Below are 18,628 nucleotides of genomic sequence, written 5' to 3' on the forward strand. Positions count from 1 at the left end.
ATTTCAGTGATTGGAAACATCCACAGCTAATACATTAGGGTTGACCCTCATCTCTTTCACCACCAAGTTGGAAGTTGATTTTACTGCATTATTCGAGCCACTTCGAGGGAAAAGTGGGAAAGTGAAGTGAGGTATGTAACTGCACCGCAGGTCGGTGTTGTTTATGACCAACTAGAGAGATGACTGTGTAAGTACATACATTTGAGTGGTTTGTTTTTGTAGTGGGAGTACATCAGTGGCCACGTTTTTTTTACATGTTTACACGTTTTACACCATGCAACTTCTTTTAAACTGCAGACGGTGTTCTTCCTCACTTCTACAGTAGCATCAGGCAGTTAAACATGGTAAGCATGTCACTTGACATCGGCTCAGAGGGGAAACTTGTTCATTATAACAGCATCTAGATCTACAAATACACCTGGAGAACACTAAAGCATCAAGACCTCAGAGGGCTCTGAAAGAACAGAACTGTCTGAGTGGGAGTCTGAAAATAAATCCTCGTTTATAAAAGGGAGAGCATCTTCTCAGGGAAAAATAGTGCTGTTTCCTAATGCTTTTTCTGACAAGGCACTACTTGCTTGGGATAGAATATTAACTTTTCCACTCCAGATTGGACCAACACATCAATTAACAGGTTGTCTTGATTGCTTTTGATTTTCAAACTGGACACACAAGGACTGTGTACATTTTTTCCTATATTAAAACCTCTAGACCACGGGTGTCAAAGTGATCCAGTAAAGGGCCGTGTGGCTGCAGGTTTTCATTCCAACCAATCAAAAACACACCTGGTCCAACAAATCAACTGTGTGAAGACAGTTCAGGTGGTTGAGTAAGTCGAGTCAGGTGTGTTCTTGCTTGGTTGGACTGAAAACCTGCAGCCACAGCGACCCTTTACTGGATCAGTTTGACATCCATGCTCTAGACTCTAATAGGTCAAAGAAGACCATGCAAACACTAAATCCTGAACACTGAAACCTCCTCACTTTATTGAGTTCACTAAATCTTTCTATAGCTGATTTCAAGCAAGTTATTCATACATTTCTTTTCATGATGCTGATGCCGGTTCTTTTTGCCAGTGAAGAGGGCACATATTGGTTATGACTGAAGCATTATTTTGGGTGATGTTGACAATATTTGATCGACAATTATTACTGGATCAACATACACCATTTTTTTCAATAGATGTTTGGCAAAACAGATAAATGTTTGATGTTTGGTTAAAATGATTCAATGGCAAACTAGTTAACCAAGCCAACTATTGTTTTTTGGGATTAGAAACACACTTTAAAGCGTTAAATGTATTTTGTAGTTAGTGCACTTTGCCTTCATAGGGCAGAATAGTGTTTCCAGTATATTGTTTTAAATTTTTTGACAAATCCTTTATGTCTTTGTTTTCATGATGGCTCATGTAGTAGTAGTTGACAGCATGCATTAAAAATGTATTCCCTCCCATTTCAAACTGTGCTGCAGGTTCCTCGAGCCATAAAACAGTAAATACCCGTAGCTGTGCAAACACAGTCTGTCGAGAATTGAGTTGAGTAACCTTACAGCTTTTAGATTTTCAGATTCTTCAATTTAATACTAAACTAAATGACTTAAATATTGACTTCAGGGCTATGTATATATAGCAATGCTTGTATCCACAGTGATTCATTCAAGCTAATATATTTCTCCTCCAAACAAGGTGAGTGTGAAAGATAAATAAAGGGCAAAGCAATATGAGGTAATAGCCCTTGGAGAGTCTGACCTCTCCCTGTGGTGAATTGTGGTGTGTGTTCATCTCTATGACCCTGCGCCCTGGCCATAATCCCTCACTACAGGGGCTGGATTAGGGCCTCGTCTTATTAGCCACCCCCCCCCTCAATCGTCTCGCTCCCTCTTCAGCCTAGATCGATGGCTGGCTCGGTCTGAAGTGGCAGAGCTGGTTATTAAACGTGGGACCAACAGAACCCTTCGGACTGCAGGGATAATCCCATCACAAATTAAGTAGAGGAAAATTGGTTAGGGAGAACGGGGAGGGGAGACAATCTTCATATTGTGACCTTCTAAGTAGTGTACACAGAAAACAAGTACACACTCCTTAATAACCCTCGTATTTATTTTATGTTAATCTGTAAGGACTTGTACCCATGGTGGATCAGCATTTTATTAAAAGAGAAGACTAAGAACTAAAGGGGAATATGCTTTTCTGTTTGTGTTTAGATGCCAGTGGCATCGTAAAATAACCAGACATTATTAGTTCACAGCACAAAGTAAATCCTGTAACTCACTCATGTGCGTATGCATCTGTTGTCAGCTGTGTAGTCTGAAAGGCAAAGCATAAACAATGAGATGATCCGAAACTGGAGAAGAGATTTTCTAGTTTCTTATAAATTCACCATCACATAATGATGACACACGAAACTCTCATGTTCAGCTGACATCTTCATCTACAGTATTTTAATTAAATTTAGTTGTTTGGTGTGAATGTTATATTAAAAATAACGTTTTAAATGATAATAAAGGATTAGTCCCTAACTATGGACATTTGAGTGACGTAAGCATCTGGAAGCAATCACACTGCATAAAGCAAGATCAATGTTGTCATGGTTTCAAATGTCCAGTAACAGCTAAGCCTTGAGGTATTCTGGGAAATAAACCAAGGCTTTTAATCCACATTAAGTGTCTTGGGTAGCTTTCTGTCCACACACGCAGATACACACACACAAAAAAAGCTTTATTTATACTCATACAAAAGCCTCATTCTGAAAACGCATCATACAGATTTGATGTTAAGTTTAGATTGATACAGTGTCAGAACATCTGTTTTTTTTAAATCCCTTACTTTGTGTCATTCACTGTGTGTGCGTGTGCGTGTGCGTGTGCGTGTGCGTGCGCGTGCGTGTGCGTGTGCGTGTGTGTGTGCGTGTGTGTGTGTGTGTGTGTGCGTGTGTGTAATCTCTTAGCTTGACATACAGGATAATTCTGGACATTAATTACCCCCGCTGTCTGAGGTGAACGTCATTAAAGCCCTGAACTGGAAGTGAACCAGCCTTTACCAAGAGGGGGCAAAGTCTATTAAATGCCATTATTGAATCTTCAACTTAATTTAAGAGGAGACGCGCAGTGACCGGCCGTCTCGCTGCTAGCTGTGGTTTCTTTACTCAATTCCCAACGTCCTTTGAAGAAGCCTACAGACAACGGCCAAAATAAATGAAACACATTTGTTACAGAGGAATAGAGAATATATTAAAAGCTGCTGGCGAGTTCTGTTGGCATGGTCTCTGTCAGCAGAGTGGTTTGGTTAGGATGAAGGTCAAAGTTTTAACAGTGTGTCGGGGAAGCTACTTTGAAAGTGCGGTTTTACAAGCTACCTGTTACTGTATGAGACCTTGACTTGCAGCAATGATTCCCTCATGAGAAATAGAGTTTTATTAACTCAAGTTACTAAGAAAAAGTAGTTTCGCCAACTGCACTTTTTGGTCGCAGAGGACTCTCCTAGAAGTTTCCAGATGTCATCATATTTGCATACGAAATCCCTCTGCATTTAGTGGAGGGAGGGGGGGGGGCATCTTGAAACACTGTGACAATAGATCTTTTTGACTTAAACTGGATGACGGCACAAATGTTTCTGCATTGGCATCAGGCTGGGAGTTTTGGGAGTGAGTCTGAAACGTACAAAACCAGCATTACAGTTGGCAACTATATGAAGATTTTTTTATTACATTCATCTTGAATATAATGACCAGCAATATTTAGCGTTTACACAAGACGTCAAATGTGGTTTAATAACCATTAAACTACTGTGAGATGTAGTGAAAATAATGGAACAAGTCAGCACGTCCTGTCTGTGGATTGCTGAGTGCTGTTTGGTGCCCCCCCAGGACAAATGACAGCATCAGTTGTTTCAGCAGGTGCCCCATATTTCTTCTGTCCAATGGCAACATCTATAAAATGTTTTTTTTACAATTAAAAATATGGTTAGGGCAATAAATTGGTCAGGGCAAAACTGCTGGGGTAAGGGGTTAGGTTTAGATTGTGGTTACAGTCAATAAAATGGACGATTTAATTGTACATTAGTAACTGGACACAAGCTCTGGAATCCTGTGTGAATGTCAAATCTGTTGCACATTCATCTGCCACCCCAACCTCAACACACCTACCTTTCATCCCGCTACACAAAGGGCACTGTAGCTCCTGCAGATCCACTGAGCGTTGGTGCTGGACGTAAATTCGAGGAGCTGAATTTAGTTTTCCACGAGACTGTGCTGCAAACAAATAAATATGCAAAACTATCTCCTTCGTCGTATGCAAGATCACCCAAGTACCTAAATTATACAGGCTGCTACACGTCAGGTTTATGTGTATACCCCTAAGTAAGAGACGTTGTAGTTCTAATAGAGAAAAAATCAACCTTGTAACTTCCAGCAACTACACTGTCTCTCAACAGTAGAATAAGCTTCAATTTCCATGGCGGCCAACAACCTTGCAAGTAAAGGGTCAGTGAGGAAAAATGACAGTTCAGTGCCAGAAATCCCTGGCCATAATCCTCACACCACTAAATTATCAGATACGAGAGGATTAGATAGTGGAAGAGAAATAAAAAGGAAGGAAGGAAAGAAGGTAAAATGGATGTTTTATGATGTGGGCATACAAGAGCAGGTACAGCAGAAGGACATGGGGGAACAGGTGTGAGTTACTGAGGTCAAGAAAGATGCTTGTTAAAAAGATTAGTGTTTGACGAAACATTGAACGCAGGGGTGTGATTTTCCAGTCTGGAATACAACTGACACACGTGTTGATCTCACCTTTATTTTTGGGATTCAATCACATAATTAGACTGTCTTCGTTCACTGGTACTCCGCAGGCGGTCGCAAGAAACACTTACAGTAGCATTCAAATCTCCCCAGTCTTGTCACAGCATTAAAAACGCACGAGTTGCGGCACAGCGTAAGCCGTGATTAAAATGCGTCGCTCCCAACACTAAGACATGTCTCTGGTGTATCAGATGGAAGCTTAGCACCAGCATATGCTCACTGCCATGATCCGGCGATGGATGACAGGTGGTTACCCAACTATTTGCATAATTATGGGTGTAACGCGCAGGCTGCTAGAACGTCATAAACAAATCCATATGGCCTTTTGGGAAAATACGGATGATTCATACGGTAGCTCACGGATAAACTTGCGGTGCAACAGACACCAGCAGGATTTCTCGCTGAATGTTTTAGCTGGAGTATGAAGTGTGGAGCAGCTTCATACTTGTTTTGGCAGCTTTGATCAAATATGTGAACTTTATACCAAGTTTTATTTGCAGGTCGGTCAACGTGGCAGTGTTTCCTGTGCAGTTTTTTGTAGGGTTTGATTGCTGGGGTTTGGTTGTGAGGCCCAGTTTCGATCCGGGGAAACTTTCCAGAACCAGCTTCAGTCAGTTGTGCAGTGCGTAAAAATTACCTGTATCCTGAAAGTCCGATCATGATATGTGAGCAATTTTGCTGAAAATCAGAATCAGAATCAGAAATACTTTATAATCCCAGGGGGAAATTGTTTTTTATAGTTTAATGACCACAGGCAGGAAAGACTTCCTATTGCACTCTGTGGTGCACCTGGGTGCGAGCAGTCTTCTGCTGAAGGTGCTCCTCTGCCGGGCCAGCGTGTCGTAGAGAGGGTGGGAGACATTGTCCAAGATCAGTCGGAGCCTTGACAGCATCCTACTCTCTGCCACGGTTGTCAGGGTGTCCAGCTCCTCCCCCCTGACATCACCGGCCCTCAGTTTGTTCAGTCTGTTGGTGTCGGCGACCTTAAGCCCACTGCCCCAGCATGTGACAGTGGAGAAGATCGCACTGGTCACAACAGACTCATACAACATCCTCAGCATCGTCCGGCAGATGTTAGGACCTCAGCCTCCTCAGGAAGAAGAGTCGACTGTTATTGTTATTTTTAATGTGGTTAGGCTGAGAATGTGTATTCACATACATACCTTGCTCTCATGTTTACATTTTTTATAGCTGTCAGGGAGATTTTCCAGCTATACTACTTATATCTACAGTTTCATGTATTTATGCCACTATTGCAGGACTCGAGCCAACTCAACTTCATAGTTGAGTTGTACAATGTTTCCTTTTGGGCAATAGACCTTTTATGGAAACAAGTATTTATAGTCACCACTTCCCATGTCTCAGCGGACATGAAGTAAAGTCGAGGAGGTACTGTAGGGGTCTTATGGTTTCCAGTGGGCCCAGAAATGTACCACAGTTGGAAGACAGAGAAGGAAAGTGATCTGCTCAATGTGTGAATAAAACAGCAAGTGGTTTAAATTTGATCTAATTTACTTCACTTCACAGACATGCCTCTCCGTGTCCGTCGCAGCAGTGATCCGCCTCTGGCTGGTGAAGACCCGGTTGGTCCGGAGGAACCATCCAGAAAGAACCCAGCTCGATGGACCACAACTGTTAGTGTCCAAAAGCAGAAGCATAAACCAAACACAAGTGCCGGCACTGGCAGCCTGGAACGAAAGGTAATATATAAAACTGGTCATTGATGCATTGGTATCTTAAAATGTGTGGTAACCTTGACTTCGGACTGCTATCAAGCGAAATACCTCAAAAATACTACTTACAATGAAATACCGTGTATGTCATAAAGGTTAATGTGAATCTAAAATGGTGTTAAAACTCAACAGAACTAAAAATAGTTGGACGTTATATTCTGCACTACACCACTGTCAAGTAGTATATTCCGATTCAAACAGCATCTTGCCCAGAAGTTATTTTCCACAGTGCTGCAGATGTACTGGAGCTGCATCCATTATAATGTCAGAGACATGTGCTCTGAAATTTTCCAACCTCCAGCAGTCTCTCTGTTTTTAAGTTCTTTACTGCTTTCTTTCCTCGTGTTCCTTCTGTCTCTCCTCTGCACCCAAAATCAGAGAAATAACTGTTAGATATGAAACATGTGCTGCCCTGCTCACAGACATCCAGCAGTGGCGTCGAAAGCCCTTAACTGAAACTAGTTCCTTCTGATAACATCCTTTCTTGTCTTCCAAGAAGATGATTGTTAAACACTCTCCCTTAGTTCCAGATTCACCTGTCTGAGGCTTTTTAGGCCTCTGATTATAAATACTAAAAAAAGCATAGCTCAGGTACATCCTCCCCATCCCCGCGGCTTCTGAAAGAGAAGGGAAGCCAATTAACGTCTCAAAATGGCTGCCCCCACGTGGTGCTGACAGACCTTCACGTCTTGCTGAGAGATAGATGTTCCTAATGAAACGGGGGGGTTAAGAAAGGGAGACGATTGAGCGCTCGGAACGTGACACTGCAAACCTCCGCGTGATTAGTATGTCTGGAAGCATTGTCTGATAATCCTATTTAAAGACACTTTAGTTGTCAGAGCTGCAACAGTATAACAGCACACTCCACGGCGGAGAGTGGAGAAAAACGGTCGAGGTGAAATTGTTTCATTCTGTCAGGAAGACTTCTTTCCCAGCCCGTCTTACACCAGGCAAATATGTCTGGTTGTGCAGCAGATCAGGACTGCCAATAGATGCCCTATGTGACAGTTTTTCACACTTTGGCCCTTCTGCTGCTCCGTCCTGTTGCTTTTACTCAGGAGTGAGTGTGCAGGATATTAATGTTTGTTTGCTTTGCACAGTAGGATAAGCAGGTTTGGGTTGTATATTTTACACAACAGGATTTAAATTTAGATTAGACAAAAATGATTTTACATATAAAAACTGATTTATGTTTGAATGGATTATTCCAAAAAGCTGCTTTAATAGACTTTGTGTAATTCTAAAAGTCGGGTATTGTAAAAAGTGAGCTTTCCATGTCCATTTTTATCATTATAAAGCAGGCTGAGGTGCTTTAAAATACTGTGAAAGTATCCGTAGTGATATGCAACCAACATGTATTTAGAAATGATTCCTTTAAACGAGCCATCAGGACAGTTGTGATATATGTAGGTAGAAACAGCTGCTACAGTGGCGATTCGCTCATTCCCTGGCTGCAATGACAGAGATGCTGAGAGAGCAGATGCAAAATACCTGGAAACATAAACCAGATGTTCAGATATCCAGACAGGACCTATGAAAATTATAAATCTGATAATGAGCATAATATGGGACCTTTTAAACATCCTTAATTATGTTTGGTTGATACCTGATCGAATGGGGTAACAGAACAGCTATTGCAATTATGGCTGAAATAAATTTTGCACTGATAGATTTTGTAAATAAAGCTTGACTGACTAAAATATTACGTATCCATCCAGTTAGTGATAATAGTAAGATAGTAGATACATTCATGTAATCTTCCTGTCACTGGTGACTGGTTTGAAAAGTAATAACCTAGCACTGGCAGCATGTCATTTTCATGCAGCTTGTCCAGATTGTCACTGGGCCATTCGATTTTTTTCAATATAGATTAAGTCCTCATAATCCTTAGTATCTCTGCCGTGCATCAAACTGTCAGATATTCACCATCAGTCCAAGATGAAGTCTATTTTTATGCAGTGAACAACAGATGTCGAAGTTATTAGTCAGCATTGACTTTAATATATTTGTGTGTTGGCACACACATTGTTCTCAAGGGGAACCATACATCAGTGATAAGAATTGCCAGAAGAGTGTATGGATGCAAGCCATACACTACGCTGTCTCCCCAGTGTCTGGGGTAATTTCCTTTACACACTACAGCCAACCATGTTCTATTGAATTCCCCGTGAGCCCAGTTATGGCTGAGTAAGGCTTCGTTCTCCCTAATATAAACTAATGGGGGTCCTCAGTCATCAGCTAGCACTGTAAACTCATCACGTCTCCCAATGACTTTACAATACCTCACACTCTGGGTTCTCCACACTTAGCACAGTCAAATAAAGGCATTAGGTAGTGGATATGAGCCTTTTGATTTACTGCTACCTCTGCGGAATCTGGGTTTCTGTGCATTTTACGATCTGATGTGTCGTAAAAGTTTGTGGACAGGTTCCATTGTCGCGCCGTGTTGCATGTCGGGGACCGGGGCCACGATGACTATCAGGGACCGTCCCAGTAGAGCCCACGTGGCTGAGTTTTACTGTCCTGTCTGCAGTGCTTCCTCAGGCTCCGTCACGCCACATTCAACTGCACTAAAACACACATGGCTTGTTATAGCATGCGGGGGAGAGGGATCTAGCCCTGTTTTTTCTCAGTCCCTCTCCTAAGGTTTCTTTTTTTTGTTGCATTGTTTATTGCTATTCTATCCCTCACTGAACATTACTTAGTTTTCTTTGCCTTTCTTCATATTTCCGGGCTGCCTGTCATCCTTCCCCTCATTCTGAGTTTTTCTTTTTGAACTTTTGCCTGTGTTCTGTTGTTGTGTAATGTCTCATTAAAGGAATCCAAACTTCGGTTTCCGCCTGTCTCGCTCTTAAGCTGCAGTTTCACAACTCATCAGACCTTTAATCATTTACATTCTATGTGTGTGTCTTGGTGAATCATTGTCTCTTGCTGTGTCTTATAATATGATTTTGCTATCATTTTTATTCAAATAGCTTCAGCCAGCGTGACCTTCAATCACAGAGATTTCAGTGCCAAGGCTAGCATGTCTGGAATGTAATTTAGTGTGTTTATTGTACTTCTTTCCATTGTAATAAGTCTGCAGTTTGACATTACCTTGGCAGTAGCATTTCGGAAGATGTTTTTCTGTGTAATGGAAAAGCTCAGCTGTGGCTGTCTTATTGTAATAGGCCTCTTAGTAGCGGCTCATGTTCAGCTGTGGGAAAGAGTTCGGGGTTCGGGTAGGGTGGCTTGAATGAACAACTCTGTATTAGTGTGTGACCCAAGTCCAAGATATATTAACCAACATCCACCACAAAGTGTCCGTCATCCAGCTGCTATAGACAGCACCAACCCACAAAACTGTCTGTTTAAAGGCCCAAAATATGTAGAATGGATGTGATAGTCATGCAGTGCTGTTCAGTCCTCCGCCTCTTCCTGTTCTTCTGCAGGGTAGAGGAGGCCATGCCTATCGGAGTCTTCCTCGTGATGCGAGTGGCTGGACCACTCAGTTCCAGAGAGAAATGACTCGATCATCCCTGAGCGCCAACCATCCAATGGTGGACCGATGGCTTGACAGACAGGAACAGGTAAGGAGGTGCACTTAAAGGAGAACAACACCTAAATGAAGAATTAACCTCCAGTTCAATAGAAGTAAGTCTCAAAGTTGTGATATCAAGTATCAAGTCTGGTGCTGCTCCATAGACAGTACATGGGAGACGAATTTAGTTTTTTCCTTTTTATACCTAAATGAGCTTCATTCATTTACAGTGTTTTCAGTTGTGAAAATGTTCCTATATAGTCAAGGTTCAAGGTATCTTTATTATCCAATTTTGTTTACAGCCAGCAATAGCACATGAACAACAAACACAACCAATTAATGAATACAACAACAAAATAAATTTAGATTTTACATCTTAAGAAAGTCATTTACAATGCTGATAGCAGCAGGACTACTCAGAACATCCCCCTGGGTCTCTCAGTGTTGTCTACTACATCTTTCCCAGTTCATTGTCTGCAGAGCAGCTCCACACTTTATACTTGATCACACATTTTAGCACTCTATTTCTTGGATTTGGAAGAGAGTTGTGCATGATTACTGATTCTTTTGACTGTCTTAGTCCATCGGAATAACATGTATGAATGCAAAAAACATGATTATTTGTTTGGAAACACAACTGTTTGAAAATGGCCATCCACGTTAAATGTGTAATGAGCCACCACCTTAGGTGTCACAGCAACCCCCGGCCTCATGTCACCTTACAAAGAAAAATCCACACTTATGCAGATTTTAAATTTTGAAAGAGAACGCTCGAAAAATAGCGTTGGAATCAGAAAATAAAAAAATTGGATCACACACACTGGTTGCCGCACTATCTCCGGCAGCTATTACCTGCATACAAGAATAGTTTCCATGCCCACTTGGCAGCTGTGTTTCACTAATAATGTGTCCCGCTGAGTGACAGTAACATATAACATATGCTTACGACATGAATCCAGCACCTTAAGGTAGCACGATGCTAAGCTAGATTTAATTCTTCAGCGTGACTGGCTCCTGTGTTTGCACCTCTCTATATCTGCAGAGAACAGACACATCCTGCATCGTGTCATAATGCATCATGCCCTGCCATAGTGTTCCATTTAAGCACAGGAGTGAGTGACGGATAACAGAGTAGTGATTACAGCCCCACTGTCTGCTCACTGCCCAGGCCAGCTTGAAACAGAAATGGGGACTGACATCAGACTTCATACTCCTGTTCTATGAAGCAACACTCCTCATAAAGTAACAGAGCACACTGTTAGTCATCGCAGGCTTGTCTCCTCACTTCACACCTCCTCGCTCTGTCGGCACTTTGTGATTGTCTCACTCTGCCACTGGTCCCTCTACTCCTCAGCCTGTCAGAGGGAGAAAAAAAAGTTCCCTTTAAAGTTATTAAAAGTGACAGAGGCTCTCAGCTGGGAGAGCAGAAATGACCTTGGGAGGTGTCAGACAGGCTGAGCTCGACGTGGAGAGGATTTCTCCCAGTTGGTCTGTAACTCTCTGCCCACTACCTCAGTTACGTGCTCTTACCTATGTAGGAGGTGTTTAATATGTCCCTCCTTCATGTTATAGAATAAGGAAAGAGCGAATAAAGGGTGTGAAACATTTATTTATTTTATATATTCATGGATTATATACAGAACCCATAACATGTTAAAATGAAAACACTTATTTACAGCATGGTTCTAAGATGCTGGATTGTCACGGTTCTCACCTGGGTTTCTCTGGGCCACTGGGCTGGGGGTTTCCGGTCCGGGCTACCTGCCTTTCTCTTTTTCTAGTCTTTTTGAAAATCCATCCGGACAACGTTGTGCGTCATTGTTCGGGAGGCCAATTTTCTTTGAGGAAGTATTTTCATTTTGTTTATAGACTTTGTCTCTGACTAGACGGTCTGTCACTACAAAACAATCACGTGAAAAATAACCTATGTTAGTGGACTATGTGTTTCGTTTGTCTGAAGCTACTGCAGTATTGCTTGATTAGTACGTCTAGCCATGCCACAAAACACACGAAAAGTTTTTACAGAGAAAATCAGCAATTCCTCCACTTCCGCACCATTGATTGGCTGCTGCTCTATTCCCGTGTTCTACTGCGTTACTAATCTCCTTGAGTTCAAACTCTGCGTCGTAAGTGTGTCTCTTAACAGGAGCCATGTTGGGCTCTTTACACAAACACACACATGGAAATGAAACGGCACGCTTCGCACAGTCGTATATCTCAACATGCACCGCACGTTACTTCTTCTACGGGGTGAAATAGAGTCGGCGGCTGCTTAGCGTAGTTGTGAGACCTGTTGTGGCTCAATATTGGTCCATATATAAGGAGCACCGGATTATAAGGCGCACTGTCGGCTTTTGAGAAATTTGAAGGTTCTTAGGTGCAACTTATAGCGCGGAAAATACGGTAGTTTTACCTGAGGTATTTTCTCCGGATCGTTACACAGAAAGTGCAAATCGCCGGACCTTCGACTGACATTGTCAGAATAAGTACTGACATGGTGCATTCAGATGCGACTAAAACCCCTGGTAAAAATGACCTTACCCGACGTCCTTACATAAAACTAATCCCGTCCGAATAGGGCTTCAGTCTGTGGGATTTCTGAAGGGCAAACTCAAGCTCCGGCTGTGTGTGGCCTAACTCCCAGCTAATCCAAAACTAGGCACAGAAGTGGAGCATGGGTGGAGCTGAGGCTGGTGGAATGAAGCCTGTACTCTATGCTAGCCACCTGTCACAGCACCCACCTGTCACTCAAAGCTGCACACCCTTAATTATCTTAACTTTAAGCTGTAATATAATTTAAAACGAGTCAGTTAAAAAGGCCCCCTGTAACGTTTCCCGGTTCTATAATTATCTCATAAAATATGAGATAATTATTTTAGAGCAGGAGTCATAACAGCATCAGTACGTGTAAAAATTGAATGAATTACAGCAGAAGTGCCACAGTGTGAGCATGAGTATCCACACAGAGGCTTATTCTCAGTGTTACCTGAGTCTTTGTAATCTGACAGCTGTATGACTAAGAAACACAACACAAATCCGCTCGTTAGATGTGACACAGTGTTGAGCAACAAGGTCCCTCTTTGAAACCAATAGTTTCTTTCCTTTACTCAATGTATCTCAGGCTTGATCAATGACTTTCCCTCCGACACGTTTGATACCGTGTCTTCTCTGTGTGTTTGATAGGCGGGTGGCACAGCAGCATTGGAATGGCAGATAAAAATGCACTCTGTGGGTTAAAAGAATTGTGATCAGTGTTAAAGTGCTGGCGGATATAATGAGTGTATACACACGTGCACACACATGCCAAGGTTTTAGGAAAATGACACCAATTAGCAGTTGTTTGTTTATCATGGATTATTTATCTCCTGTACTTTATTGTTCTGCTTTCTGAGTACGGATAAATGCACAAACAAAGAAAACTCAGAAAGGGCATTACACTCGTTTCTATCTGTTCACTGAAACTGCTGACACGCTTTACTTTGTATATATGTGTGTGTTTGTGTGGGTCATACTCCCACATCACACTTCATGCGTACACCGCTCCCTGAATCATGTCGTACCTTAAGGTTTTAAGTTTTTAAATGTAATTTCCCATTGGCGATCATTAAGAAGGGGCTGATGTCGGTGAAACAGCTTTCTTGAGCTGAGCGCCATTCAGTTCACTCTGAAAGTGCTTCACTGTACCATTTATATTCAGGCAGACCGCCCCGCCCCTCTGCTATACATTAGAAACGTGAAGTCAGACCGACTAAAACGACATACTGACTTCTGTGTTTGAAATACCAAAGAGGCTGTTGAAGTTGAAGTTGGGCGACGACAACATTAACTGAGCAATAGTTGATTATATCATCATCACAAGCACCCAGATATCAAAGTCAGTGAGAGATCTGAAGCAGGAGTGGTTCAGTCAGCATTTTATTTCACATCACACATCTTGATTATAGTTGGGGGACGTATTTTAGGTCCCCCTGGAACCTGAGATCTGTTGCTGCGTTTACATTCACATATTTATATGAGCTGCTTAAAGTATTGCATTGGAAAAGCTGTATGAAAACAATACCAACTCATGATGCTGATGACAGTTTTTACGCTCGCTTGAGGTGTTTTTTGCCTTTGTCGAAAAGGTTCTGATGAAGCAAATTTAACTCTGAAACTGTTGCCTGTTTGTGTTATTGAGTTATGGTGGTTTTGACTACTCTTTCTATTTGTTCAAATGTTTCGCGTACACAATGATCACAAAGTTATAACATCACTCTATTTATATCTAGAAGGCTCAGCTGCCTTGTCCTATGTTTATCTAAGCAGTCAATAAATTCACTTTAGTGTCGAACAATTCCATCGGAGACTTTGGGAGCTTCATCCGTTCAATCCATCGCCCCACACCAGCACACACACGCTGCTAAATGTGGCGTAGAGAAAATCACGCTCTCTGAGTCTTTATACGCCAAGGCCTTATGAGTTATTCTTTATATAAACAGCTGACATTAACGTCGGCCTATTATCCCACTGATGAATGCTAATGGGCCTTCTCGCTCAGCATCACACTCATACACACGCACGCTGATACATGCACACACACATTTGGATCTGGCTGAGTGCCTCTCCACTGTATTATTTCACAGCCTTCACGAGGGACCGGAGGCCATTATCATGAGCTGTACCAGAGGCAGGAATTTCACTAGCTGCCAATCATAGAGGAATTTAAGCCAATCAAATGGCTCACATGGAGGGAGTAGGTGTTTGAGGTATACCCAAAAAGTATACAGTGTAAGGTTTTTAGAGACAGTCATAGGCAAAAAAGACATTTTATTATAAATTTTGATTTAAAAAAATCTAAATTTTTTATTATTTGTAGGCCTACCTTATACTGCTTTGAGATTTAGTATCAAGCAGTCAGTAGCTCAGTCCATAGGTGACTCGGCTGGGAACCGGATGGTCACCATTCGAGTCCCTGTGTGGACCATAAATGGAGCGTGGACTGGTGGCTGGAGAGGTGCCAGTTCATCTCCTGGGCACTGCCGAGGTGCTGTTGCGCAAGGCACCGAACCCCCAACTGCTCGGGGTGCTCCATTAATTGCATGTATATAGGTCCTATAGGTAGGTTTGTGCATGTGTGTGTGTAACATGAATAATTACAGGTGGGATTAATAAAGTAATTCTTCTTCTTCTTCTTCTTCATGCCCATAACAAATTGAGAGATTTGGTGAGAAAAGTTACATAGCAGAGTCAAAACACATCTGAGTGGAAACAGCTCTGATCAGACATCTTTGATGAAGCCTCCAGCTGTCTGAGTGCCCCCATCTCTTTGTTGTCTAAATGAGACACCTTGTCTGGCAAGTTTTAAAGGCAGCCAAAGTGGCGAGTTGCCCGGCTAAATCAGTTAAAAGGAGATGAGTTTGTTCAACTTCAAGCCCGTAGTAGTGCCAGGGGTAGCGTGAACACACTGCTTTGCTTTTTATATTCTTGCGTCAAAGATTTCACACCACACAAACACAGATTGGAGTTTGTGATCTCTCACCCCTCTCTGCCTCTCTCACTGCAGTTAGAAGCCAACAACTGATGTTCTCACTGCGCAACTTTGCTTTTTCTTTACACAATGGATGGCTATAAAAAAAATCTAAGTGAATAAAAATATAAATATGAATGATGTTTTTTTTCTCTTAAAGTGTGACTATCTTAGACTTAACAGCCTGATACACACACATCTTTGCTTTTTCTACATTTCACTGTTAGATTCTGATATTTAGACCACTCGCAAATGTTTGCGTCACAAAATTCTCTAGTGTTGAGTTGATTTGAGTTTTTCTAAGTGTCTTTCATTGTATAACTATCTGTTTAAGTGGCACTCCACTGATTTTACACATGAGATGAGTTTACTTGTCGCGAGACGTACCACGGGGCTTGTGAAAACAGTTGTATAAAGTCTTGTGTGGTAGCAGAGGGAGCTGTAAGTCAGATGATGTCATAGTGACGACTCATCTTGGAGAATTTAAAGAGAAAGCCAGCGTTGTGAAAAACGTGAACATTTAACAGTCGGGGAGAAGATGATGAAAGATGTGATAGTGTTGCATTATGGGAGATGTAGGATCAAGCACTTTACCCACACTAAAGACCAGATGTCAGTGTAGTCACTAAAGAGTTGTTACAAAGTTTTTTAACCTGAGTGTTGTTTTTTTGATTGTCTATGTCTCTATGCTACAGTGGCTAAACCACTTACAGGGGTTTCCAGGGGTCTACTTACTGGGTAGATTTTCAGTTTGGCTCAGAAATAAGTGTTTGAGTTCATTTCTGATATGGTCTACAAAGCTTTGGGCTTTCATTCCCTCACTCAATCATTATAATTCTCTACAGCCGCTGTGTAGAGATGGGCATCACAAGCAAATGCACTATGCAATATTCATGCCAAGCTGAACTATATCTTCATTTCCACTTGTTTAACTAAAAATACCATAAATACAGTGACGTTTGAGCATCAGAATCAATTACAAAGTGCGAGGATCTAAAAAAAACAAAAAAAACATGAGTGATGACATTTTGGAAAACCCCTGGGTGGGTCAATTCTGTAACTAAGTTAGCATTTTATTCTCTGCGCTGTTGGTGAGGGAACTTACTACTCTCCTGACTCGCGTGTTGGTAAAGCCCACACAGTGTGCACACCCTGAGGCGAGCTGTGGGCAATGTTAGAGCAGTTGAGCATGGAGAGAAAACACAGCGATAACCCCCAAACCCTGCCTGCGTGACACACTCCCTCTTTCTTTCTGTCTCTCTCTTTCTGGTTGTACCTGCCTCTCTGAATGACCTAGAGACGGATGCAGCGGATGGGTCAGGTTGGAGGAGAGAGCTCCCCTGGTTCTCTTCACTCTGGTGGATACAGTGATTGCACGGTGCATGCATTAGGTTCAGATAAATCTGGGCTGATGTTTGAGAAAGAGCAGGTCGGGGGTTTTGTCGTGTGCAGGAGAAAGCTTACAGAAAAACACCGAACTACATTCCAGAGCAGTGTAGTCAGTCCCGTTATGGTGTGCTTTGTCTGCAGACAGGAGCTTGCACTTATCCAGGACTTGCCTCTTAATTCTCCCTGAATCACACACATGGAGGTTAGCTGGTCCCAAAAAAGTTGCAGGAGTAGATGAGAGCCTCTTTGCATGTTTAATTCATACATTTATGCGTATGCTGTATGCATACAGGAAAGATCACTCACCGCTCACCGTGTCCTTTCTAATTGCTGCCCGGGGGGCCTGACCAGTAGGTGCTGCTGTGTATTCAACATTAACTCCATGCGCATAGTAGTACACACAAAAAAGAACACATTTGTTTTTATCTAATTCCTTTTTTTTATTCTATTAAGTAGTATCTCCATGTGTTGCCCTCTTCCCAATTCTCTTCCTCTCTCCCTTGCTCACTCTCTACACAGCAAAAAATGTCACTTTTCTTATTCAAGCTAACAACACGGATGAACGTAAACCTGATTAATTATGATTTTCTGTCAGCGGTTATTGACAGAAGGTAATTTGTTCAAGGGAGTGGAACTGTATCCCCTCTATTAAATAATTACCTTAAGGAAATAGAGTTTAAGTGCATTTTATTTACATCCAGCCTAGCCTGGGCCCTGAGTGAGGACAATGCAGCCCTGAGTGTGACAATGGCCTCTCCTCTCTTAATGAGCCATTGCCAATGAACCCCTGCTGGAATGCCCTGACCCCTGACAGACAAGAGCAGGTTGTTTTCGTCCAGCTCTCCCAAGGCCTGCACTACCTTTTAAGCCCCATTTAGTACTGGTCACCTCGGCTCTTCACCTCTAAGGGGGCATTTAGCTTTCGCATTGTAGTGACTTGTAGTGGTTATTGATTGATTCAACTTATTGTTGGGAAGTGAAATGTACAATTGTGCATGATTGTACAATAACAACACGTTGAAAGTGGATAAAGGAGCAAACTGCCATAGTGTCCTTTAGCATTCACCTATTACTCATTCATGGAGGACTTTGACTACTAATGCAGCTATTCCCCTGCATAGCTCGACTCCACCTTCTCAGTTTTGGATATACAGTGCATTTTGGCAAAAGTTGTGGTTTGTAGGTCTTAGTCCACAAACTACGCTGTTCACTTAGGTGTACAATTGCAGACGTTCTTCCGTTTGTTTGCCCATGATGCCAGCATGAACTTCCTGTCCTGGGAGCAAGCAACAATACAATTTTCTTACTAGAATTCAACACAGTTTCAATATTATCACTATTCCTAAGATTTTGGGGATGTGAAAATGCAAAAATGTGCCCACGGTTTTGGCATTGAGCACATTTTTAGAGACAATCTGATTTACAATCTAAATTATATATCTTTGCTTATAAAGTTTCACCTGAATATGTTTCAGCCACCACCACACACTGTTGAGAGCATCATTGAGTGATTCACTCCACGGCAGGGAAACAGATTGTTAATAAGCAATTATAAAAAAACTGCTATTTAACATCTCATTATTAACTTAACATCTTCGTTAGAAAAGAAGCAGCGGTGTTAATTACCATGAACCTTAACGTGTGTGTGTGTGTGTGTGTGTGTGTGTGTGTGTGTGTGTGTGTG

General features: G+C 42.0%; 1 protein-coding gene across 3 annotated transcripts in view; it reads left to right on the top strand.

Annotated features, from left to right (window-relative positions):
- LOC310963228 (partitioning defective 3 homolog) overlaps positions 1–18,628 on the top strand; it is a 365,271-nt gene that overhangs the window by 132,168 nt on the left and 214,475 nt on the right. For all 3 annotated transcript variants that reach the window (XM_083935934.1, XM_083935936.1, XM_083935935.1), the window contains exons 4-5: positions 6,324–6,496; positions 9,961–10,098. In XM_083935934.1, coding sequence (XP_083792060.1) covers positions 6,324–6,496; positions 9,961–10,098 — 311 coding nt within the window. The remainder of the gene's footprint in view (positions 1–6,323; positions 6,497–9,960; positions 10,099–18,628) is intronic.

This window comes from Echiichthys vipera, assembly GCF_963691815.1.
Source record: "Echiichthys vipera genome assembly, chromosome: 21".
NCBI lineage: Eukaryota > Metazoa > Chordata > Actinopteri > Perciformes > Trachinidae > Echiichthys > Echiichthys vipera.